Source organism: Molossus molossus, unplaced genomic scaffold, assembly GCF_014108415.1.
Source record: "Molossus molossus isolate mMolMol1 unplaced genomic scaffold, mMolMol1.p scaffold_m16_p_23, whole genome shotgun sequence".
Classification (NCBI taxonomy): domain Eukaryota; kingdom Metazoa; phylum Chordata; class Mammalia; order Chiroptera; family Molossidae; genus Molossus; species Molossus molossus.
The window spans coordinates 15,210,549-15,236,099 of NW_023425359.1; the positions used below are offsets into that span (position 1 = coordinate 15,210,549).

At 40.5% G+C, this 25,551-nt stretch overlaps 1 protein-coding gene across 2 annotated transcripts in view; it reads left to right on the forward strand.

Annotated features, from left to right (window-relative positions):
• Positions 1-9,294: 9,294 nt before the first annotated feature.
• Positions 9,295-25,551, forward strand: part of WDR26 (WD repeat domain 26) — a 43,262-nt gene continuing 27,005 nt past the window's right edge. The window contains exons 1-6 of one of the 2 annotated variants that reach the window (XM_036277655.1): positions 9,295-10,376; positions 12,230-12,329; positions 12,430-12,534; positions 18,332-18,468; positions 22,133-22,230; positions 23,253-23,409. In XM_036277655.1, coding sequence (XP_036133548.1) covers positions 9,958-10,376; positions 12,230-12,329; positions 12,430-12,534; positions 18,332-18,468; positions 22,133-22,230; positions 23,253-23,409 — 1,016 coding nt within the window. In that variant the 5' untranslated portion in view covers positions 9,295-9,957. The remainder of the gene's footprint in view (positions 10,377-12,229; positions 12,330-12,429; positions 12,535-18,331; positions 18,469-22,132; positions 22,231-23,252; positions 23,410-25,551) is intronic. The other variant, XM_036277654.1, reaches the window with a different exon arrangement.

A 25,551-nucleotide genomic window follows, 5' to 3' on the forward strand; every position in this document is an offset into this window, starting at 1 on the left:
GGCCAGTCTCTGGACATTCTATTTTAATCCTCTACGCAACGGGAGCCGTTGAGATCGTTTTAAGTAGGGAAGTGACATGATGGCTTTATGTTTTATAAAGATGATTTTGGTGTCAGTGAAGGCTAAAAGAACGAAACATTTGGGAGGCTGTTGTCCAATCCAGGCGAAAAACATGTCAAGGATCCCAACTAGTATGGGCAATGGAGAAAGAAAGGACCAACTTGGAAGCTACTGAAAGGTAGAATCAGTAGAGCATAGTGACACCATAAACATGGGAGGTGAGAGAAAGGATGAGGTTAGAGAAAATCCCAGGCTGTGGTTTGTGTCATCAAAATTAATGGTTCTCGTGCTTTAGGACTGTGAGGCACTAAATTCATTTCCCTGAGTCTGCTTACTTCCATGAGTCCATGGACACTTGCCCAAGTGGCTGTCTACCGTCTTAGCACAAGTGTTAGTTTATCTGCTTAATAAGTACATTTGTACAGAAGTCTCTCCGACGGGTGTGCGTCACATCTACAGTGTGGATGATTTCTCCGTTCATAAAGATCGCGTGTTACTTCAATGCACAGCCATTTTTGGAGACACACACTGATCCATCACCACAGAAGCATGACTATTGGTCTAATTATAGATGTGCCTGTCAACTCAGAGAAAGAACAGACCAGAAGTCATGATTCCACTTACTCCTAGGAAATTTTAAGGTGATAAAATGGAAAAAGAAATCAATGTCGTATTTCTTCAGTCCATAAATCTGATCAAAAGATCAAATTACAATGACCTTACCCATGTTTCACGTCTCTTGATTTAACTGCTCATGTAGACCCCAGCCCCCTGTAAAGCAGCCTCTATCCCGACCCCAGGATATTTCTCACATTCTACAAAGGGTATTTCACAGGGGCTGAAAAGCCAGACGCCCTGTAGGGATCCCCAGTGTATTTCTTTTCTCCTGCTCTAGCCCCATCTGCTCCTACCACTAAGAGGCTATAGAATGTTAAGAGCTCTGGTGCCTGCCAGCTCGGGTCTGCATCCCGGATGTGCCATTTCTAGCTGTGTGGACTGGGGCAAGTTATCTAGCCTCTCTGTGCCTTGGCTTCTACCCTTGTAAAAGAAGAATATTATCTGACTTATCTCGTGAGGTAGCTGTGATGATTAAACACATTAATATTTATACAGTCCTTAGAATAGAGTCTAGCACAGAGCAAGCACGCAACAAATGGAAGCTATGGTTCTGCTGGCACTGGGAGAGCCTCCGTTAGACGAAAGGGAGTTTAAATCTGATCCTTTAAAAGAGTGCGAGACCAACTGTGGAGTTAAATTACATGTAAGTGGAAAGCAAGTATAAACTGTAAAAACATTCAAAGAATAGTCTGATATAAACTTGTATCTTTGATGATGAAGTACCTGTTAACAGTCTTAACATTAGAACAGAGAGAAGAAAATGAAATCTTAAACATAATACCATTTACATTAGTATCAACAACACCCAATATAGCCCTGGCCACTGTGGGTCAGTGGTTAGAGTGTTGACCTATACACCAAAGGGTCATGGGTTCGATTCCCAGGCACATACCTGGGTTGCAGGTTTGATCCCCAGCCCCAGTCAGGGTGTGTGCAGGAGGCAACCAATCAATGTGTCTCTCTCACATCAATGTTCCTCTCTCTCTCCCTTCTTCCCTCCCTTCTTTCCACTCTCTAAAATACTATCCACAGGTGAGAATTAACAACAAAACATACCCAATATACAGAAATTAATCTAATAAAAGATGTGCAAGACCTACCCAGAGCGATCAAGAAACATTAGCAAGAAAAATTAAAGAAGACCTATATAAATGGAAAAATATGCCATATTCCTAGACACAAAGATTCAATACTATAAAGCTATTTGTTCTCCCCCAAATCTACAGATATTATTCAATCCCAGGAAAAAATCTCAGCATTTTTTTGTGGCAATTAACAAGATGATTCTATTTTTTCTATGAAATGCAAAGGGACAAGAATAGCCAAAATGCTCTTGAAGAAGAAAAACAGTTGAAAGATTTATACTACCAGATGGCAAAACTTATAAAATTACAGCAACTAAGCCAGCATGGTTATTAGCACAAACTTTTGTCAACTGCAGCATAAAGAAACACAAATACGCCAACAGAACAGAGAGTTTAGAAACAGACCCATAAACATCAAACCCTGAGGCTACAGGGACCTCAAGAAGTCATCTTAGCTGTTCATCCACTATCAAGCCAAGGATCTGAAGCAGAGGAGAACCCACACCACATCCATATGCTCACCAGCACAGGAGACAGTGTACCACCACTCAGAGTAGTTACAAAAAGAAACATTTCCCAGGGACCTAGATAGCAGAGTAGTTATTTACCCATATTCTTTGGGGTATATGTGAGGTATGTTGCTTGGTTACCCTCCCTAAAAGAGTAGACTCTTCACAGAAGCCCCTGTGTCCTCCCTAAACTGACCCTTCATGCCTTATCCTGAGACATTTAGCCCATGCTATCCAGCATCATCTCAGCTCTCTGTGGCTCCCTTTGCCAGCTGACCTGGCTGGGGCTGCTGCTGGAATGATTGAGTATGAATTCCTGTATAAGGCAAGTCTGCCTCTTTTTTATTCCAGGTCCTACATTACCGTGGGCTCGCAGACAGGAGAGCTGTATACATAACCTGGGGGCCTCCTGACTTCGTATGTTACCCAGGAAGCCCCCCAGTTCACAGGGAAAGAAATGTCATCCATTCCTTCATTCACCGTTTCAAGATGTAACTTGTAGTCTCCAGGTTACACCTAGCTTAGTGCACTATCCCTTTTAGGCAAAATGCTCCATTTCAGCAAGGACTTCTTAGAAAAATGAACTGTATCTTCGATAAGGGGCTTTCAGGAACACCCTGTGGTAGCTTCTAGAGGAAAAGAAAAACTTTTCCTGTCCCTCGTGGGCTCACTTATCTACTAAAGCTATGAAAACATCTATTTCTATCTATTGCCATAATATTTGTCAATGACTCAGAGATAAAGACAAAGATATTCTGAGATAAGAGTCAGAGGCACAGCAGGAAACTGGACATGCTTCTATTTCAGAAACGCCGACAGAAAGGCTGCTCACGTGTGTGAAGATACAAACCTCATGAGTATTAAAGGAGATGCGAGTCTCTAGAGCTCGTCAGTCCTGGTTTTGCCAAGTACAGGCCAACAAGCCACACCAGAAACAGCTAAGATACTGTCTTACTCTTCTGTTGTTAATAACAGCACTCATGGGCTCATTCAACCAACTCTTAAAAATATTTCGGCTACTATGTTTCAAACTTGCCTATACTTTTAGTATGCTTTAGTAGAGAGCACAATTTTAAAATAAAAATAATTAACTGGAGAAGTCCAGAGACCCTTAAAACTTTATAATTATCTACTACAGTCTTTCAAAGTTTTAATTTGTAAAAGCCCAGCCATCAGACCATGACTTCTATATGGGCTGTGCGTACATACTCAGAAGACTTACTCTCTCATGGCAATTAGAATCTGTTGTTAACGATCACAGTTGTGTTTAGCATCATTGTTTATGGTCACCACAATGCCGGGAGGACGGACAGCAGACAGAAACCGAGCATAAGGGAAACTGCCCAAAGGGCCTGTTGTCTGCTTTGCAGGGACTCCAGGGGCTATTAATTATTTATCTATTTTTCAAAGTTAATAAATAGGAATGTCTTTTGCCCTTTATTCCCCAGATGAGTTTAACCAAATGAGAGACGGGTGTGTGTGTGCACAGAGTTAGCCATGTGAGAACACAGGAGGTGCAGGTAATGGAAAGGAGATTAAAAAAAAAAAAATTAATGCCTATTAAAAATGCACATCACTACTTTATCTGGCATATTTTTTATTATGAGTAAATTCTCATGAATATTTTGATGGTTTTAGAGTGTACTTTAAAAAACATGAGTGCTTTAAAAACATAACATTTATAAATACAAAAAGAAAGCAAAATTCAAGTAACACACTGTCACCACACACACACACAAACACAACTCATATACAGTTAGAAAATGCAAACACTGAATAAGAGCCTCCTTCCTTGCCACCCAGTCCTTCTGGCCAAGGGTAAACCACTGTTCATGCTTTCTATCATCCCAGGAAGAAAATGTATGCATGTATACTCATTTCTTTACCAAAACAAATCATATTATGCATGTTCCATTACATGCTTTTTTACTTAATAACACATCTTGATACCATTTCCATATCAGCACGCATGATTACCACATTCCGTTTTCTCTTACATACAATGTGTCAGGGAGTATCATCTTTGCACACACAGCTTAGTGTTAACATGGGTTTTGGGTTTGTTTTTTAGTGTGACCTCCCATGAAAGTCAGTGCAGCAAGTCCAAGCTACTCCAAGCAGTCTATCTTAGCTGTGTGGTGAGAAAAGAACAATCTAGATTCCTTGGTTTATTTCAGTTCCTTTGCAAAAAAATCCTGAAACAACTGTGATTTACACCACATGAGTCTCAGGAACAGCTTGAAGGTGCTACTGAGAAAAGGACCGTTTTCAGCTGAGGAGGTGAATCTTTCTACCTGTTCACGTCTAAGGGTAAAGGCTCATGTGACAATGCAGGAGTCCTATCTTTGATCTTAGATCCACCTGGTAGCTGCCCCTACCCTGTTCCAGAAGTGTACTTTATGCCCGTGGCATGAACAGAATGCTGTAGCAAGGGACACGTAAGCAAGCTCTGCAGGGCCATTCGTGGGACAGCAGGTAAAATGGCCAGATGACTGTGCCCTTCACTCTATTACACAGCTATGGGGAACTCCCCACTCCTGGAAGACCAATATTCAGGATGTCTGCCTGGAGGTGCACGGGAACACAGTTGAGCAGCAGAGTTGGGGTCAAAAGTGACTACAGAGGTCAAGGTCAGAAACATTAATAATAATAAAACAATCTTATGTCTTTACTTAGTGGCCACAAATTGTTTTCAAAATGATAGAGGATTTCAATTATATTTCAAAACCTTTTAACATAGTATTTTTCCAAATATTTGTTATCTTAGTTGATTCACACATCAATTCTTTGAGGCAAGAGGGCCAGCATCACTCACTGTCCCCACTTTAAAGATGAAAAGGCTGTAAAGCAGCAAGTTAAATGACTTGCCCAATGCCCGACCGACGTGGCTCATGGATTGAGCATCATCCCATGAACAGAGAGGTCCTGGTTTGAGTCCCCGTCAGGGCACACGCCCAGCTTGCTTGCTGGCTTGATCCCCAGTAGGGGCATGCAAGAGGTGGCCAATCGATGTTTCTCTCACGTCCATGTTTCTGTCTCTCTCTCCCTCTCTCTCTCTCTAAATAAAATCAATAAAAAAAAAACATATTTGGCCCTGGCAGATTTGGCTCAGCAGTTAGAGCATCGTCCCTTGAACCAAAGAGTCATGGGTTCAACTCCAGTCAAGGGCATGCACCTCGGTTGTGGTTCGATCCCCGGCCCTGGTTGGGGTTGTGCAGGAGGCAACCAATCGGTGTGTCTCTCCCACATCAATGTTTCTCTCTCTCTCCCTCCCTCTCTCCCACTCTATCTGAAAAATCAATGGAGAAATTTCCTCAGGTGAGGATTTAAAAAAAAAATTTTTTTTAATAAAAATAAAAAAATAGATGACTTGGCCCAAGGCCAGTCAGCTAAGTGTTCTGACTCCAAGAACCATATCTTTCCTGAATCTTCCCAGGCCCACTCAAATCCGACAAGTCTACCACACCAATTTTATAACCCTAAACAAAGAAAAGCTAAGAGTGAAGCTAGAGAAGTAATTACCAATATATCCCTCCCCAGGGATACCTGAAATCCTGAAAACTACCTCTCCTAATAGAACTTCAATAAACTGAAGAGCATTAATGTTGCTAAGTACCAGGTTGAGATACCAAACCTAAACCTTGACAGAATACGAATCTCCACTAGTTTTATAAAGACATCTGTGAAAATCTGGTTTTATTATAAACACCCATACTACCTCAGCTTTATAAATCTAGTAGCTCTTAATCTGTACAATTAAGATGCTGCCCTGGACAGTATTAGTGATTTGTCATTTAGATACCTAACACCTACTTCTTGAGTGTCTGTCAGTCAGAACTGTCCAAGATGAGCATTCTTCAAACCTTTTGTTTTTTAACCTTACCTGAGGACATTTTCCCACTTTTTGTTCAGATAGAGTGGGAGGGAGGGGGGGAGGGAGAGAGAGAGAGAGAGAGAGAGAGACATCGACATGAGAGGAACACATCGAGTGGCTGCCACCCGCACGACCCAACCAGGGTGGGGGACAAACCGCAACCGAGGTACATGCCCCTAGCGGGAACCGAACCCGGGTCCCTCTGGACCGCAGACCAACGCTCTAAATGCTGAGCCAAACTGGCCAGGGCTTCTTCAAACCTTTTTGTAGAATGGCCTACAGAAGAAATAGACTCAACTTTGTAAAGCATAGGTATCTATCTGTAATAGAAACCAAACTTTCACAAGATAGTAATTACCCTTCCTATGGGTGATTTTCTTTTTTCCCAGCTTTAATAATACTTGGTTATTGTCTATGCTTCTATACGTTTCCATTTCATTTTTTAAAATGTAACCATGGACCCAATACATTGATGTATGACTCACAAATGGGTCATGACCCACAATCTGAATGACACTGGTTTAGGTGAACAATACACAAATCCTGCTTCAAAGAATTTATACACTAGTGGGAGTCTGATGTGTGTATCCTTCACGAACATATTATAGTTGGAAAATCACCAGAGATCAGTTCTGTAACTGACATCTATTCTGTAACTGATTTTACATCCCTGACGGAGGGTGATACACCCGAAAGTGCTTGAACATCTCTAGGACAAGAATTTACCTCTTATTTGGAACCTAGCACAGGATTGGTCATATAAAGACCTATTAAAATAATATAGATCTGAAGTTAAATGAATCAAATACCTAAATATATACTTTCCCCCCCCCCAAAAGACAACTTCAACCTTTTTTTCCCCTAAATCCATCTCAGTCTTTTCTAGGAGGGTGAAAAGGGGAAGGTAAATCAGGGGCACAGGTCTAGAAAGGCTCCTCTCTGATTACTTAGCAAGTTAAAAGAAAAAAAAGTTACAAGCTGCCTTCAAAACTGGAGGCCTACATAAATGATACTCACGCTGAGAGCTAGGAGGCTGAAGCCGGGGAAGGCTCCCCTGAGGAGGTCCCAAGTGAGCTGAGTCTTGAAAGACTGACTGCAATCAGAAGGGTAGGGAGAAAGTGGGAGGTGTGATCAGAATGCACACGGACTTCATAAATTCAGAATTCTAATTAGATCAGTCTTGGTCACATAAACAGAAAAGCTGGGCAATCTACACTGAGTTTGGACAGCAATTTCATCGTTTCTTTTTCCTTTCATCCTTTCACTTTGCTTAATGAAGTGTGAGCCTTATCTGGAGCTACCACTAAATGTTTCCTTGATAAAACCTGTAGACTTTAGCCCTGGCCAGTGTGGCTAAGTGATTAGAGCCTCGGTCAGAGCACCGAAGGGTGTCAGGTTTGATTTCTGGTCAAGGGCATGTACCTGGGTTGCAGGTTCAATCCCTGGTCTCAGTCAGGAAACGTACAAGAGGCAACCAATTGATGTGTCTCACATTAATATTTCTCTCTGCCCCATCCCTCCCTTCCAATCTCTCTACAAAATAAAAAATCAATGGAAAAAAATATCCTTGGGTGAGGATTAACAACAACAAAGCTGTAGACTTTATTCTGAAGCTTGTCCTCAATGCTGTTACAGGCCCAATAAATTGTTACAAATGACTTTTGGGCCGAGATTAATTTTAGTATAAATAATAACAATAAAATTAATAAGGTTTAAAGTTAATATACAAACAGGGATCTTTGAAGGTGTTAACCATCTAGTAATTCAGGCTCTGCTGGACACACTGACAGTGCTATAAAGCTTAGCTAGAACTCAGGTCTGTCCCAGGTGAGTAAAAACATCCAGTGTGAGTCAGCCACCTGGTAGCATATTTGAGAGATGAGCACTACGAAGCTAAATCTCTGTAAGATCCTGTGCTGGTCTTCCTCTCCCTCCTTCCAGTACGAGAATCCATAAAGCTCAGACTCCTTACTCATTTCTCACAAGCACCATGCTTTTACTTTTTTCCCCTTTATTTAAAAAGGGCTGTCTCCAGGGCCTCAAAGTTACTCTGAGTTACTAATATCATAAAATTCAGGGATTTAAGATGTGTCCATTGAGTCTATAGTTTCTCGACAGGGAAGTTACTTCACAGAAAGATTTTTTTTTCAGTTTCCGGGAAAATGTACAACTCAGGTGTTTGTCCTACCGACCACACATGTAAATAGTTGCTTGGGGTCATGTAGACCGTTCACCAAGGGTCCAGACTCAGCCCAGTTTCACACCCACATGAACAGGCAAGTCGCGGGGCCTCAGAAGCCTCACACTTCACCTAAACACTCAGGCCTGGGTCTCGGGCTGCTCTGCACCCCACGCAGGAAGCGTGTTTTGGAGGCAGCTGCTGGGTCTGTGTGACTGTTGCCTAAACTGGGCGGTGACTCACGAGGCAGCTGGAAGTGACAAGGGGGTTCTGGGCGAGGGCTGAGAAAGAGTGGAACCCCACCCCCGGCGGCCCCTCCCTCCTGCACACACCCACAGTCTGTCTGTGACTTCTTGTCCCCACCAGGTGTTCCTCTTACAGGTTATTTCCGCTTCCGGGGTAGAGCACAGATCTCAACTGCTCAAGGCAAGCCTCCCGGGGTGGCCCCGGGCCCCACGGCGTGTGTGGCACCTGGCCGTGGAAAGTCGAGTTTTTCCGCACTAAACGGGGGGGCGGGGGAGTCCCGGGGTGGGTCCCGGCCACCGTGAAGTGCGTGGACAGGGCCTACGCTCGCCGGCGCCTCGAAGTTGTTGCAAAGCGCGCCACCTGCTCGCCCCTCCGCGCCCGGGGCGCAGCGCGCTGCCCTCCGCACGGCTGACACCCGCGGCTCCTCGGGGTCCACACGCTCACACCGCGCCCGACGCGCCCCGCGCGCCGCCCGCCTCGGAGGGCGGGACAAGCTCCCCGGCCCGGGCCCCCGCAGGCGCCGGGCCCCGCTGGCGGGCGGGGCGGGCGGGCCGGGGTCGGGGTCGCGCCCGGGCCCGCGGGCATCCCGGCCCTCTCGGCCCGGCGGCCCCGGGCGCACGTGCCGGGTGACAGGCCCCCTATAGGTTCCATACCTGCCACCGGAAGTGAGTGAGGAGGGCAGTATAGGCATTTCCTGTGACGCCAGCGCCTGGACTCCATTAGGCAGCAGCTGGGGGAAGAATCAACACACCAGGGAGCGGAGCGGACCCGAGGACAGAGGCGGCAGCTGCCTCCGCTGCCGCCCGCCGCCGCCGCGCCGCCACCGCCGGGGCTCAGCCTAGCGGCGGGCCCCGCGCCCCCGCAGCCGCCCCGCCGCGACCCCCGGGCCGCGCACCCCGAGCTGCCTCCGGGAGGGGGGGGGGAAAGGGCCCGGATCCTCCTTCTCCCCCTCCTCCTCTCCCCTCCGCCCCCTCCTCTCTCCCCTACCCTGACCCCCGCCCCGGCCCCCCTCACCCCGACCCCCGCCCCGGCCCCCACCTCCCCTCCCCCGCCTCGCCCCCCCGGCTTCCCACCACGGCCTCTCTCGGCGAGGAAACTCTGGCCTCCGCTTCCTCCTCCTCCGACTCGGACAACGGCGGAGCCTCCCCGCCCCCGCGGAAGAAACCCCGAGCCTCGGCGGCGGAGGGAGCAGGAGAGCCCGGGGCTTCGGCAGGCAGAGCAGGCCTCTCCCCTCCGTCCTCGTCGTCCTCGTCCTCGTCGTCGTCGTCCTCCTCCTCCTCCTCCTCCGTGGTGGTAGTGGTGGGACTCCCCCCGGCTGCTGCCCCTTCCGCCGCCGCTGCCGTCCCCCACCGAAGTAGCGGCCACAGCCTGGTCAGCGGCAGCATCATGCAGGCCAACGGGGCAGGAGGAGGAGGAGGAGGTGGCGGCGGCGGCGGCGGAGGAGGAGGGGGCGGCGGGGGCCAGGGACAGACCCAGGAACTCGCCTGCCTGTCGGCCCAGAACGGGGAGTCGTCCCCCTCGTCGTCGACGTCCGCGGGGGACCTAGCCCACGCCAATGGGCTCCTGCCTTCCGCTCCCTCCGCCGCCAGCAACAATAGCAACAGCCTGAATGTCAATAACGGGGTCCCCGGCGGGGCCGCCGCCGCCTCTGCTACCGTCGCAGCTGCCTCCGCCACCACCGCCGCCTCCTCTTCTTTGGCCACCCCAGAACTGGGCAGCAGCCTCAAGAAGAAGAAACGGCTCTCCCAGTCGGATGAGGACGTCATTAGGCTAATAGGACAGCACTTGAATGGCTTAGGGCTCAAGTAAGTATCCTGTACAGGCAGCTGGCGTGGACAGACAGAGGGACAGAGGCTGCAGGGGGGAGGGGGCTGCAAAGAGCTCAAAGAGAATGACTGCTGCTGGGCACGCAGGGCCCAGGACACTGGAGGACGCAGCTCAGGCCGGCCGACCCGAGAGGAGGAGCTGACCTAAAGGGAAATGAGGGAAAATCAATTAGTCTGACAAATTGTGAGACGGGACGGGCTGGTGGGGGTTTGGGGAACGGGTCGTAGAAACCAAAATATCTCCCCCTCCCCACACACCTTCAGATCCTAATTGTCTGTCAATAAAGACATGCGGAGTGTGTCTCTGTATGTGTTGGGGGAGGGGTGGATTAGAGCTGGTGAAAATAATGAACCTTGGAGGATTTGTTTTTCAAGTATAGCTCAGAGGCATCTTTGTGGGACACCTCCCCACCCCCAGCTATGACAGACAACCCAGGCAGACTACCAATCAGGAAGGACAATCACCTACAAGTGTTTGTGGGAACTGAGGGGTGGGATCATTTGGAAGGAGGCTGTTGAATAAATCTGATGGGAATAGCAAAGCTAACCATGTTGATGCCATTTAAAGGCCCTTATGTGTGTACAAGAGGCCTACCACTAACTCGACTTAAATCCCAATCTAATACCAAGACATGATTGCCTCTGAAAAAGGGACATCTGATCTGGTGAATCATTTCTTTTCCAGTACCATTTAGGTTGCCTTATGTACCTAAAATAGGGTGAAGGTAGACAACGACCTTGGCCCCAAACCACCGTTTTGTGTACACACAAAGAAAAACTAAGGGGTGGAAGGTAGAATTGGTGGGGGTGCGGTGGAGTCCTATGGAGAAGCAGAACCAGAATCAGACTAAGGGGAAAAACATGCAACAGCCAGTTTCCCAGCTTCACAGCGTAGATTAAAATAAGCTCGTCTTCTAGCCAGTGTTGTCATTTTGTAGTTACAGACTTGTTTGGGGGTGGGGGGCACTTTTTTAAAGTGACAAAGTATTTTGATTCGCAGACAGATGGTTGATTGCACTGTTTAGCTGGAAAATAAATGGACTGAATAAGAAAGCATTGAAACATAAACATGTACGACTGATAAAAGAATCTTAGGTATCAAAATATCTAAACCACATTTGATGAGTCTTTTACACTCTCAAAGAGAAATATAGGAAGATTTCACTTTTTTGCCCGAAAGAAAAGGAATTAGTATGAAAAGAGGTTTTGTAAATGCTAACGCATTACCGAGACAAGAAGCAAGCCGACAGCAGCAGGAGGAAAAACTCGTGACTGGAACCTACACCATAGTAAATTTGCTATTTTTAGTAGAGAGAGAAAGGGGATGATTTTTGATGCTGGATTTATTTTAATTTTAAAGACTGACCTACTAGAATTTCTATGCAAACATAATATCTGGATGTAGGCTCTTCCCAAATACAGGTCATCCCTATTATCTTGTATGGAGTTAACTTTTTTTTTTTTTTAAATCTTTCGAAATGTAACAGGGTTAGTATGTAGAACCTGATTTTTTTCATTTATTTAACCATTTGGTTGCGATATGTTTTTAGAAATTTTATACTTCGTTTAAACTTCTGAGGCACTGAATGGCAAAAGTAGTAGGAAGAACTTCAATTCTAGTTTCAGGAAGGTTTTTAACTTAACTGGATATAAATGAAGGTGCAGTTTAAAAATCAAGTTGGGTTAGCCAAGCACATTAAAGCTATTTATTTCTTTTTTCTTCATGAGATTAGTTTAAAAACTTTTGCAACTGTTTTCATAGACATTAGTTTATTTGGAAGAGTAAACCCTGAAGTTGGTCAGGTCTTTTTTACACTGTATCTCTCCTGCAGCCAGACTGTTGATCTCCTCATGCAAGAGTCAGGATGTCGTTTAGAACATCCTTCTGCTACCAAATTCCGAAATCATGTCATGGAAGGAGACTGGGATAAGGTAAAGTAGGGCCTATAGAGCTGTGTGACTGCTGCTAAAATTATATATTTGACGTGCATGTTGTGACATTTCTCTTTTTCTCTTATACCAATTTTTGCAGGCAGAAAATGACCTGAATGAACTAAAGCCTTTAGTGCATTCTCCTCATGCTATTGTGGTAAGAGGCGCACTTGAAATCTCTCAAACGTTGTTGGGAATAATTGTGGTAAATACACTTTTGTTCTTAGTTTCACATTTATGCTTATTTTAGTAGGTTATTGATAACTCGAGGCTTCTGCCTCTTATAAAAGATAAGGCCTAAAAAGAACTAAATTTTATATAGTTAAATTTGTAAATTAGGATGAGTGTTTATGATGTTATAAAGTTTGTTTAGTAAGTGTCATTTGAACCTAGTTTATAAATTAAGCTTCTACAAAATTATATTGAAAGATCATGTTTTTAGTGCTATTGCATAGGAGTTTTATACTTCTAGAATTACGGATAAATCATACTTTATATTTAAAATATTGAATGTGCTGGTAAAGAACGTGTTTGGGTGTGTGGATACCTATATAGCTTTAAATAGCTGATACTTGAATTTTTTTAATCTTTGGCAATTATAATTATAGTTAATTCAGACCAGCTCCATTGGTGTGCTCACCATTTTCCATTCTTGCATTCCAGTTGTGTGAATTGACAGTGTCAAAGTTTGTATAATATGTATGACTCTGGTGGAGGGTTTGTATGTAAATTGACCATTGGACTGTGCTTACTGGCCTTATTTCCCCAACAAGATCAATTTAGTAGTTTACCTGTTAGCCTCTTTCATAAATCTTAATGAATCTTTTATACTGATAGGCTTTAATTCTTAAGTAGATATTAGTGAGAGACAGGAGGGGATCAGTTTTTTTCTAAGTGCTTGGAATTGGAAACTATGAAGAATCAGCTGCTGGCCTCTTCCTCCTGGCTTTTTAACTTCTAGCTGATTGATTTGTTGTCAGAAGCAGTTTCCTGTCTGGTGGGGGAGGGAAAAGGGTGAATAGGAAGTGAAGTAGGGAAACCAGCTGTTTGTTAAATATTAGTAAATGAGAGTTACTTTTGATTTTTTTTTTTAATTGGGTCAAACAATCTTTCTGCCTTTGTCTATAAATCAGTCTCCTGGGGTTTTTTGGTGGGGAGTTAAAAAAAAAAAGATCTTCATTACTAAAGAGTTCAGTTTTCAAATTCTTAATGTAATTTTATACAATAGTATAATCCTAGAGAATAGCCTTCAGGTGAATTAAAGGTGCAAACAACTATGAACAAATACGGGTTCATTTAAATTGATGATCTTTGTGTTATCTTTTTTCTTTTAGTAAATACTTAAAACACTAAAAATTTTACTATTATTGAATCAGATGACTGATAATTAACTCATGGAATAATTAATTCCATGATAAATTTAAAAAATGAAAACACAGAAGTTAAAATAAATAAACATCTGTATTCAGAACGATTACAAATTTTCCAGTGACTAAATTTTCCCCAATTAGTGTGTTTGGAGTTTTAAAAAGAAAAACACCTAAGTATATTTTAACTGGCCACCTTTTCATAAATTGTTAGCTCTGACAGAATGGAAGGTGACCCTAAAATAAAATAAAGGCGATTAAATGGCCAAAATAAAAATCGGGGTTCTTTTCTCATTGGACAAGTTAGCACTACTTATATTGTGACAGTAAAGAACTTGCCCGTGGCCCTGGCCAGTTTGGCTCAGCGGTAGAGCATCAGCCTGTGGTCCAGAGAGACCTGGGTTCAGTTCCCACTAAGGGCATGTACCTCGGTTGCAGTTTGTCCCCTGCCCTGGTTGGGTCATGCAGATGGCAACCACTCATTGTGTCCCTTTCACATCGATGTTTCTCTCTCTCTCTCCCTGTCCCTCCCCACTCTGTCTGAACAAAAAATGGAAAAATGTCCTCGGGTGAGGATAAAAAAAAAAAAAGAAGAACTTGCCCATGGACTATTTTAAAATAAGGGTGTGATTTCTTGAAGGACAGTTTTCCTTTTTTAAACTTCACCCAAATTATATCTGTAATTTAGTAGTGAAAATTTGAATAGGCTCACTTCCTATTTTTTTTCTTATGTTTTTATAGTAATTTGAGACTTTTGTATTGGATTTAGATTATGACTGTATCTCATTAGAAATCTTCATTAGAAGCAACATGTAAACTGAATAAAGGTAGTTGTAGATAATAAGGAGGAATCCTTTCTTTTTACAGCCTGTTCAGTCTGTAGAACATTCTAGGATCTAATAAAAGATGAAGATTAAATCTCTGGCTGAGCCTCACGCCATCAAACTGTTTAGGTATTTATACGAAGAAAGGGGTTCCAGTTTTTATCTTACTTTAAGCATTGATGAATCAATTGCTTTTAAAAATGCAGTTCAGCATTTTTTTCACCTTTCTAATGATGTTTAGATTTACTTCTCTCCCCCCTCCATTTCCAGAAGATAATCTAATGTAAGCATAAATTTGTAATAATACCTTAGAAGACTACTATTTGTTTTTTTTTTTAACATAATTATTTAAACTATACCCAGACACACTTGATGACTTAGTCTAGACTAAAATTGTATTTTAGTTTTTAAACTTGAATGTTTTTATTGACCCAATCCACTCTTCACACTTCCCTGTGCACCTCCCCCTCCCCACCCTACCCCCTGTTTTTAAGTGGTTTCCAGTCAAATGATATTAGAAATAGCAGAATTGCTCTGGATTTTCTGGAAGCCGAGCTCAGTTTGGGTTCAGATATTCTTAGCCATGTCTGAGGAATTGGGGTGGGTATTTGAGGTCAATAACAGAAAACTTGTATGTCTAAGAATGTTTGATTCTTTACTTTTCAATATAATAGAAATGTGCTTAACAAAAGTGTTCACATATTAATGTACCAAAAAAAGAATAGTATATTTTAAAGTCAAATAGGGAAGAGTTTTGAGAACCATGGTTTAAATATAATTCATTTCCCCTTTCCTCTGAGTCATTTAATTGATATAACTTGGTTATAACCTTATCCCAGAGTTAGTCAGAACCACTATACTAAGTTGGCTAAGAGGCTGTTCTTGATAAACAGACTTCCTGTGGATCGTAACTTCTGAGGGTTCTTTTTTTCCAATGCAATTATATGAGAAGAAAGGATAAACCAATGCAAATAATTGTGTAGACAATAGCCAGATTTACCATGTGAAACTATCTTTCAAACTATGCTAGTCACTTACCAACTTCAAGTTTCTATTAGATAGTAAAAGAAAGAAACACTGTGGGACCCAAAGACGCTGCAAAATAACCAGAGGCCAAAAATAATCTAAAAAATTAGGATTTAGGGAAAGTAGAAAGAAGAGTTTATTTTCTCTTTTATTCTTTCTTCTTCATTTATGAAGTTTGTGGTCTTTTAAAATACCATAAGTAAAGCCCTAACCCCATCTCAGCAAACTTCAATGTTGCCTTATTTTTAAAACTTTTAGTAAATAATTAACATCATTTTTGAAAGATGTTTATTTTCTTGAAACTGTATTTGCATTTTTTTGCCTTAAATTTTGGGAAGTAAAATATATTTCCATTGTATGTATCAAATACTTGAACAGATTTAAAAGAGAATAAACATTTTCTCTCTCAACCAAGTCTCTGTGCTTAGCCAGCAGCATGTTCGTTGCTCTGTGCACCACCAAGATTTGATATCTGTTTCAGGATATTCTTTGTCTTAATCTGGATAAAATGACTCATAGAGAAATGTTCTTGCACTGCTTTTATAGCATTCCCTGTATACAGAAAAACGTGTTTATATTGGCTTCTCTCAAAGTTTTACCCTGCCTTCCTCTTCTCTCCTCCCCTGCCTCTGTCCCATAGAAAGAGAATAACATGTTCTAGCAGGATCTTGGTGGGAAAATAAGGGGGAAATAGCACTTGGGACACTGTCCCTACACACATTGGAATGAGGGAGGGGATGTGCATAGGACCTAATGATTGATACCCAATAAATAGATGATAAATAAATAATTTGCCCTGAATTTTAAAAAATGTTCCCCAAATTCCTAATTGCTAAGAAAATTTAGTGAAGAAATGAAATAGACATGCTGGCAAGCTGGATGTGGCATTTAAATGAAGAAATTCTGCAACTAAATAAGATTCTCAAGTTTGAATTAAAAACACTATGTGATATGAAACTTTTAACAGTATGTTGATAAATGGAAATATATGAACACTTCATTTCATAAAGAGTTGAAGTTTTTTTAAAAGGATAAAATGGTGAGAATATCCAGAATTCATTTCAAATATAAATCCTCTGACTTTTAGATTGTTTTGTTTTATTTAGTCTTATGTTTTTATTTTTTGTCACCTGATGGACTTCAAAGTATTTTTTAATTTGATATATAAACGTAAACTGAAGGTTACATGTACAGCAACACTTTTTAGGGCATCTTGGAAACTAGCCTATTTCTGAAACACTCACTTAGTCTAACTTTGTGTAAAATTTGGTAAGTGTAATTTTTCTAGAGTTATAGGAGCTTATCTCATGGTATGAATTTTTTTCTATTGTCTTCCGCTATAGATTTAAGATTAGGTGATTACCAAGCTTAAGCAATGTGTCTTATAAAAGATGTATTTAAACGTATTCCTAATTTATATTAGAGGGTTTGTTTTTATTTATTTTCTCTAGAAACGATTTTATAAGCTTGTAGGTTATGCCTTTCTTCTAAATAATCCCTAGTAAAAAATCTTGTAGAGCAGTTACCTGATATTCTTAATTCTGTAAATAAAAGATAATTTCTTCTAACCATTTTTTATGAGAGCAGTATATTTTAATGTGTTTAAAGTATGCATTAAATGCTTTTTAATGTAAGTGGATTTGAGATTTTTACCACTATATTTCTTGGAGTCTCTAAATATAACTGACATTTCCTATCTACTAACGAAGTTTTCTACCAACATCAGTTGGCTTGCAAGCACCACAAGTAGCAGATATAATGACAAGTCCCTATAAGCAGTGTCCTTAATTAGGTTTAAGGTTTACAAGAAATTCCAAACTTGCTATTCATAAATATCTCTTTTTCTCTAGCAAAAAGCTGCTAAGATTTTCAAGTTATTAAATCACTTTCAAGTTAAAAGTAAAATAATATAGTAAAGGAACATTAGAAAGTATTAAAGCCAAACACATTTCAGAAAAAAACTAAATGTGAAAGTATTTCATAAGTTGGAAATGGTTTATCCTTTGGGGGGAAAGAGCCGGTAATTGTCTATGCTTCATGGTTAAAGACATCAGTGATCAGATTGTTACCAATCCATATATACAAATATTGAATCTTCTTAAAGACCTTTGAGTTGAACCTTTATTGCCTTCCAGAAAGAGCGAGTCCCATCAGGCTTATGATTGTCCACTTTAGTCATAGGAAACTCAGTACTTTGCACACCAACTTTTAGTCCTTTTGCTGGCAGCTTTTCTTACTTTTGATAAGCCAAAATCTGACACTTTGCAACTTCTACCCCATGGCTCTAATTCTGCTTTCTGGTCTACTTAGACTTTTTTCACATTGTGGATTTTAAATAATCCCTCCATTAACTGAATTTCCTGCCATTTTTTCAAAACCTGTTCCATAAAATGTTCCCATTGCCCTATTATAAAAGTCAGACTTTCTTTAAAAAGCAAATTTAGAATACTTTGAATAGTTCCAAATTTTTATAGAAGAAATAAAATTCTAAGTGAATGTTTTGAGGGCAGAATCATTTTTTCCTGTTTTGATGTCATTAATGATCGTATCTAACTTGACCTTATTCGTTCAAAGCCTTTTTTATTAAGACATGGAATTGAGCAAAGTCACATTTAATATACTGTGACTGTATTAAACCAAAATATTTTGAGTCATATTAAAACTTTATAAAAAGTTATTGTCAAAGGGCATAGTAGAATGGTTTCTACTGTTCTGTTTAGGCACAAACATTTTCTGAACCTTCCATCAACTTTTTTCCCCTGACTGCTGCTTTCTGTCATGTCAGAGGATGAAGTTTTTGCTGCTGCAGCAGAAGTACCTGGAATACCTGGAGGATGGCAAGGTCCTGGAGGCACTTCAAGTTCTACGCTGTGAATTGACGCCACTGAAATACAATACAGAGCGCATTCATGTTCTTAGTGGGTAAGGAAGCTCAGTTCTCAGACTCCAGGTCGATGGAGGGGCTGTTGACTTTTATCAGGGTCACCATTCAGTTACATCTCTGTAACATTTTTCCAAGATCTGAATATACATTCTTAGGTAATATTGATCTGGATAGATTCACTTATACGTGTACTGATTTTTTTTGTCTTCCTAGGAAGCTTTCCATATTAGAATAGAGAGCTATTGAAGTGGTAAAAGGAAGAAGAAATATATATTGCCCGTGAAAGGCCACTTCAGAATCTTTTATAAAAACCCTATGGCGGAATCTTCTATAAAACTAATAAGCAATGACATTTACAGTTTTGATGCATATATTCTTTTAATGCACACTTATCTAATGCACATGGTCCTTGCTAAGCACTTCATATGCACAGTCTCATTTTATTTTCATGTCAGTCCTTTAAAAGTTAGAGTACCCAAAGGCTTGGTTCTGGACCTCCTTTCTATTCTATCTAAACATTCTTCCAAGGTAACTTCATTCTGTACATATCATCACTTCACATACCATCTCTATGCCAGTGGCTCTTAAGTTCACCCACTCATCTGAACTCCCAGTGTACATATCTAATAGCCTACTTGATAGTCTCCATTTGGCTAATAGGTGCCTCACAGTTGCACGTTCAAAACAAAATTCTTGTTTCCAGTTGTCCATCCACCCACTTCACCCTTACTGACCTGTTCCTTATCTCAGTAAATGGTAAGACCTTTTACCCACTTGTTCAGACAAAAACCATAAGCCTCATTGTTGCTTTTTCCCCCCAAGTTATAAGAGAAACTTTGTTTAGAAAGTTGCAAAGGTAGTTACATACTGGCTGTGTAGACTCAGCAAACAAGTTATAGAGTCAGAAGAAGGGCCATTGGAGCTTAGGAGAGAGCAAGGCAAAGGCAAGGCACCTGGGGGGAAGAAGAGTGGAAAGGGCCTAACTCCAAAAACATCCCAGATTTGTCCATTTCTCTATCCCCACAATTTCTACCCTAGTTAAACCATACATGCCTCTCCCTCCCTTAACAATGTGTCTTTCACACAAAGGCCACTGAAATACATAAGCAAAACATGTATTAACTCATTTCTCTCCTTTTCTTAACTTACCACTGACTTTCCAATACATTTAAAATACAAAATCTCAAACCCTCAAGGTCCCTGATCCTTTCCTGCCATCTTCTCCTTATTCATTACTATAGTAACACTAATGGCAACACATTTATACTGCCTGTTCCCTTTATCCTAAATTCTCTTCCCCTAATCTCTGGATAGCTGACTCAGGTCCCAGCCCAAATGTCCTCTCCTGAGACCACCCACCAGGCATTCTCTGTCATATCACTCGGTTTTTATTTCTTTTTTTTTAATCCTCGCCCGAGGTTATTTTTCCATTTATTTTCAGACAGAGTGGGAGAGGGAGAGAGAGAGAGAAACATCAATGTGAGAGAGAGATATCAATTGGTTGCCTCCCTCACGACCCTGACCAGGACCGGGACCAAACCGCAGCCAAGGTACAACAGGTCCTTGACTAGAATCATACCCTCGATTCTTTGGTCTGTGGGCTGATGGTTTTGACTGCTGAGCCAAACAAGCCAGGGCTAATTTTTTTTTCTTTATAGCATTTTTTCACTATATGATATGGCCCAGGCATCTAGAACAATATCTGATATAATGAGTTTTCAAATACAAAAGGATAGGCCCAAAGATGGATAGAGGGTTCATTTTAGGATTTTTGCAGATAAGGAAACTGAGCCTCAGAGAGGTGAAGTAACCAGCCCAAAATATAGCTAATAAATCCAAGATTCAAAGCCTGGTTTGACTGATTCCAAAACCATCAGTCTTTACCCACTGCTAGTACATCTTGAAATAGTAAGTTCTGCTGGATGTTTTAATATTGTAGCTAACAAATTACTTTATTCTGATTGCCTCTGTCATAAGGTGTCTGATTTCTGTGCACCTAAATGCCATTCACATGGTAGATTTTTATTTTTTTCTGCTCTGGCAATAGTGCATACAAGTTTTTCAGAATGTATCTTTATTGTTGAAAGTATTACAGATGTCCTCCATTTTTTCCCCCATTGACCCCCTCAACCCTTTCTACCCCACTCCTGCCCCCACCAGGCCTTCACCAATAGTGCATACAGTTTAATCATACAGTTCTTATTCTGAAATGAGCTTCATCTACTTTATCCCTTGAGTATTTCACATAAGGAAATGGCCCAGAGATGATAAGATGTGGAATTGGCATCAGAGCCCAGCCCAGTGTTTTCAGTTACACCACATGACTTCCCATCAACATTTGAAACCTTAAGGTGTAATATTTTCAAAGGGGTACAGAAGCAATTGTAGGTCATTTTTGCAAAACTTAAAAAGTAAATGGTTTTCTTATAAAATTATTGGTAATACATTTTACTACCATACAATATACAGCTTATAGTAGGGTAGCTTAAGTCTTAACTACTCATACTATTTAAAAAAAAGTTCTCATCAGCTAAAACACTATATACTAAATAACAAGAAAGCAAGTAATTCCGTTGGGTAAAAGGCTATTAAATTATTTAGATGCCAAATGCAACATGCTTTATGCATTTAGGAAAAGGAGGAGGTGATACTCAGGTTAACTGAAGGTTTTCGGTACTTACATTATCATATATTATGCTGTACGTGTATACCAGGTAGTAGATCAAGTACTTCATAAACTCCATCTCATTTAATCCTTACTGCCCTTTTTCATACCCTCTTTACAAGTGAGAAGAACAGATTTGTCTGAGAACAGAGTACCAGACAAAATAGCAGGAGAGTTACTTGCCAGGTCTAATCTCCATGTATGAATAATGCCTTCACTTCTTTTACTTTTAAAGCCCGTTCTTCTGAGAAGAGCCAGAACCAGGTCAGGGTCACACTTCCAGCAGGGGGCCCTCATGTATTCTCCAGAATCCATGAACTTTAGCGTTTATGCCTCCTTCGGCACATATAGTGAGTAATAAAGCAGCTCCCAAATTTTCTGCTTTGGGATTGCAATACTTTCACAGGATGACACAAGGATGGTTGTCCAATTATACCATTTCTTGAGTGACGTTTATCATAATCTCTTAAAGGTATGTTGTTTTGTTTAATTAACTTAGTATATCTTTTAAGGTTTCTTTGAGTTTTGTTTTATTGTTGAGAAGCAATTAAGTTAGCATAGTGGTTAAGATTAGCAAGTTCTACAAATAGAATGCCTGGATTCATATTCCTACTTTACCTCTTAACCTTAAGCAAATGACTTAAGTTTTCTCTTTATTTCCTCATTTATAAAACTAGAATAGTAGTGTATACTTCATACAGGATTGTTATGAGCATTAAATGAAGTAATAGATGTTGAGCTCTTATTACAGAGCCTGGCAAACAGTAAGAGCTATATATAGATAATAACAATAAATATAAGAATATATTAATAGATAATGTATATTACAATAATATATGTTTAGCTATTTTTGTTATATTTTTGTAATTATATCCAGGTGCCAGGTTGTATTAATGAATTGGGTCCATTCTAGAAGTTTCTTCTTGATAAGTGTTTCATAGTAAGAACTAGATATCTGAAGTATAATCAGTATTTTTCAATTATTTTTAATCCAGAGAAAAGGGTTTGATATTTGGTTCTTTCTCTGTCGTATTTAGGTATCTGATGTGCAGCCATGCAGAAGACCTACGTGCAAAAGCAGAATGGGAAGGCAAGGGAACAGCTTCCCGGTCTAAGCTGTTGGACAAACTTCAGAGTAAGAGTCTTAATTTTTGGTGTTTCTGTGTTTATTCTTAGATTAGAAATAGATATTATGAATCAGTTAGGAAGACTTGTGTCTGGACTGTTGAGTGGTTATTTAGGGAAAGGTTGTGGGGAAATCCATTTTAGAAACCCTTTAAACCAGAGTCTAAGAAGCTAATCTCAGGAGTCAGTGAGGGTGCTGGACCCAGAGTACTTCCCCTTTTATTTGTTTTATGTAGTGATGTTCCCCATAAGATTTTGTTTTGGGGGAACCTGCTGTGATTAGAGAAAAAATATGAAAACCACAGCTTTGAACCATGAGTGTTATAGATACTTTGTTTTCAATAGTAAGGCCCAGATTTCTTAGGTAAATTGTTTTACTCTCCCCTAAAAATGTTCTGTAACTTCCAAATTAGAGTAGGGATTTCATTTTTGCCACATCTTTATATAAAAGATCTTTACTGTTTCGTGTTGAGCTGGGAACCGAGATCCTAGGAATCAGAAACCATGGGATTGGGGAGATAAAGGGCATTAAAGGATCAGAATAGATTGGTGTCAGTATCAAAACACCAGTTATTCCCTGAATTTTCATTTGGCATTAGAGGCAATTTGGTGAAGCCTAGAATTTGGCTTCTGGGATTTTGACTTGTCTTTGTTAATTGGAGGTTTTTCTTACATTTTTAGTGATGCGTAGTCTCCTCCTCTTACACGTCATCTTTAATTTTGTTTTTATTGTCACCGCCTTTTTGTTTTTGTTTTTTTTGTTTTTCTTAGAAAATCCACAAGTTAAATCCCTCCTGTTCAAGTATCTTCCATTCTAGGGGCAGCACATCTGTAGCTGCAGACAAATATTCATAAAGCTCACGTTACATCGCCCAGAACTGCTCTATTTAAGGGACAAGATTACTAGGGTGGGGGCAGGTACAGCAGAAGATAAGCAAATGTCTTAAGTAAAGGTTTATCCTGTTTTTTGTTTTTGGTTTTTTTTTTAATTTTTATTTTTATTTCTCTTTTTTAAAATATCTTCTATTAAAGCCTATTTACCACCATCGGTGATGCTTCCCCCACGGCGTTTACAGACTCTCCTGCGGCAGGCGGTGGAACTACAGAGGGATCGGTGCCTATATCACAATACCAAACTTGATAATAATCTAGATTCTGTGTCTCTGCTTATAGATCATGTTTGTAGTAGGTAAGAGGAAAACTTAAATTCTGAATAGGCTGACATTTTACAGGCTCAATTTGAACGTTATTAAAATGTTTTCTTTTTTAGTTTTCTACCTATAAAATAATTTGTGTCTTGTTTAGCATTTGTTCATAAGTAAAGCTGGAACTACTAACGTTGAAAATAAAGAGAAATTTGTATATGTTTATGTATAGAAAGCCATCCTTGAGAACTGAAGCTGGAAAGCCAAGTTTTCTTTTTCATCTATGGGTTTGATTGGTGATTTTCTGTGTCTGACCATTTTTTTAAGGTCTTGTAAGGGAAATTGTGTGGGAATGCCCGGGATCCAAGTGCGTGGTGTCCTTGAATGCCAGAGATCACTTAGTGACTCCTTTTCTGGACATTATGACTGCCTTAACTGTGGCTCAAAATATTTTCTGCCCATAAAGATCATGAAAATACTTTTTCCTAATGAAAGTTATGCTGAAAATGGTTAGGATAACAGGTACTAACTTTCCAGTTTGGGTTTTGTTTTTATACCTACCTATATACATTGTTTAACTTGTAAGAATTCAGGCTTTGCTTTTGATGTTAAGAGTATTTTGAGTAAAAATGTCCCTACTATTTTAACAAACTCCGAAATAATAACAGCTTTAATTTTTAAGATACTGAAAAAAAAAATTATGAAATCTCTCAAACTCCAGGAAGGAAATGATTTGGGTCTGGGGGACCAAATAGGAACAGCTGCAGTACATGTGGTCAGTTTCTTCTGCCAGACATCATCGAACTACTGAAAGGAGCATGAATAGGAGGGACAAAGGAACATCAATGTGAGGGCTTTGGGAAAATGAGGAACTTCAGAATAATTCTCAAAATTACATATGTGCACTGTGGTTTATGGTAATTTTTTTAGGTGTCATAAACTACTTTTCACATGTAGATGAGTTCTCACCTCTACCTAGTTGCAATAAAATGCAATAATAATTTATCTGAGCTATTAGCCTTAAATTTCAAGTGTTGTATATCTTGAAAGTACTGGGTAATTACTTGGTGCATGTTTTAATGTTCTAAAAGAAAGAGTAAAGATCCTTTTCCTTTATCCCTTTTTACTCTTTAACATTGTCCTTTGACTTGGTAAGTCTTTTAATTTAAGTTGAATAGAGGTAGGAGGAGATAATAGATTAAAAGGCTATATAGTTTCTTATTTTATAGCCCCTTTAGGGAATTTGAGACCAATGTGAAAATGAAGGCAGTTGTGAACCCCAATTTTTTTTTTTGGTTCACATTGTTAGTGGAATACACTGAAAGGTATTTATGGCAGACTTCATGATTCAAAGATGTCAGTAGGTTAAGAGATTGTCTTCCTGTTTGGAAACTGAAATCTATGAGAATGTGACCTACATTATTCCTAAGAGCTTTAACTTCTCTACCCGTACCTTTGAAAGTAAATGATAGAAAATATTTGGTCTAACCCTCAGATCAGAGATCGGTCTTCTATAACCTGTGTTGAAAGCACTCTAAAATTTTGCATAGGAGTGAAAGAGTTCTTGCTCTTCAGATAACCATTGATTGGAAGGTCTTGTCTATAATATTTTTAAAACAAAACTTTTGACTCTGCTCCTCCTAGTTACTACCCTCTCCCCACCTCAGCTTTAGAGCCAACTTCTTAAAATAGTTGCCTAATATACTATACTTTCACTGCATCCACATTCTTCTCCTTCAACTCCAGGTTTCTGTAGTATTCGGGCTTACGCAACCAGCACGACACTAGAACTGCTGCTGGTGTTGGTGAGGAACAGTGTCTCTGCTAAATCTAATGGCTACTTTCCAGTCTGTTTCTTGACCTTTCTATACCATTTGACTACTTTGCCTTGAAACTTTTCCATTGACTTCTAAAACATTCCAGACTTTTGGCTTTACTCCTGGCTACTTTTTAGTCTCCTCCTCTTTACCCGTTCCTTTAATAATTGTGTGTTCCAGAATTATGTTTCTCTTCTCATCCTACTCTCCTCCTTTAGGTTATATTTCCATCGTTCTGATGACTCCTAGGTCTGGGCTAGAACTGCAGAATGTATCTCGTAAGACAATACAACAATGTGGGTGTTGCTCAAATACCTTAAATGCAACCTGTTGAAGTAGAACCTCTCTCGTCAGCTGTCCCTGCAAAGC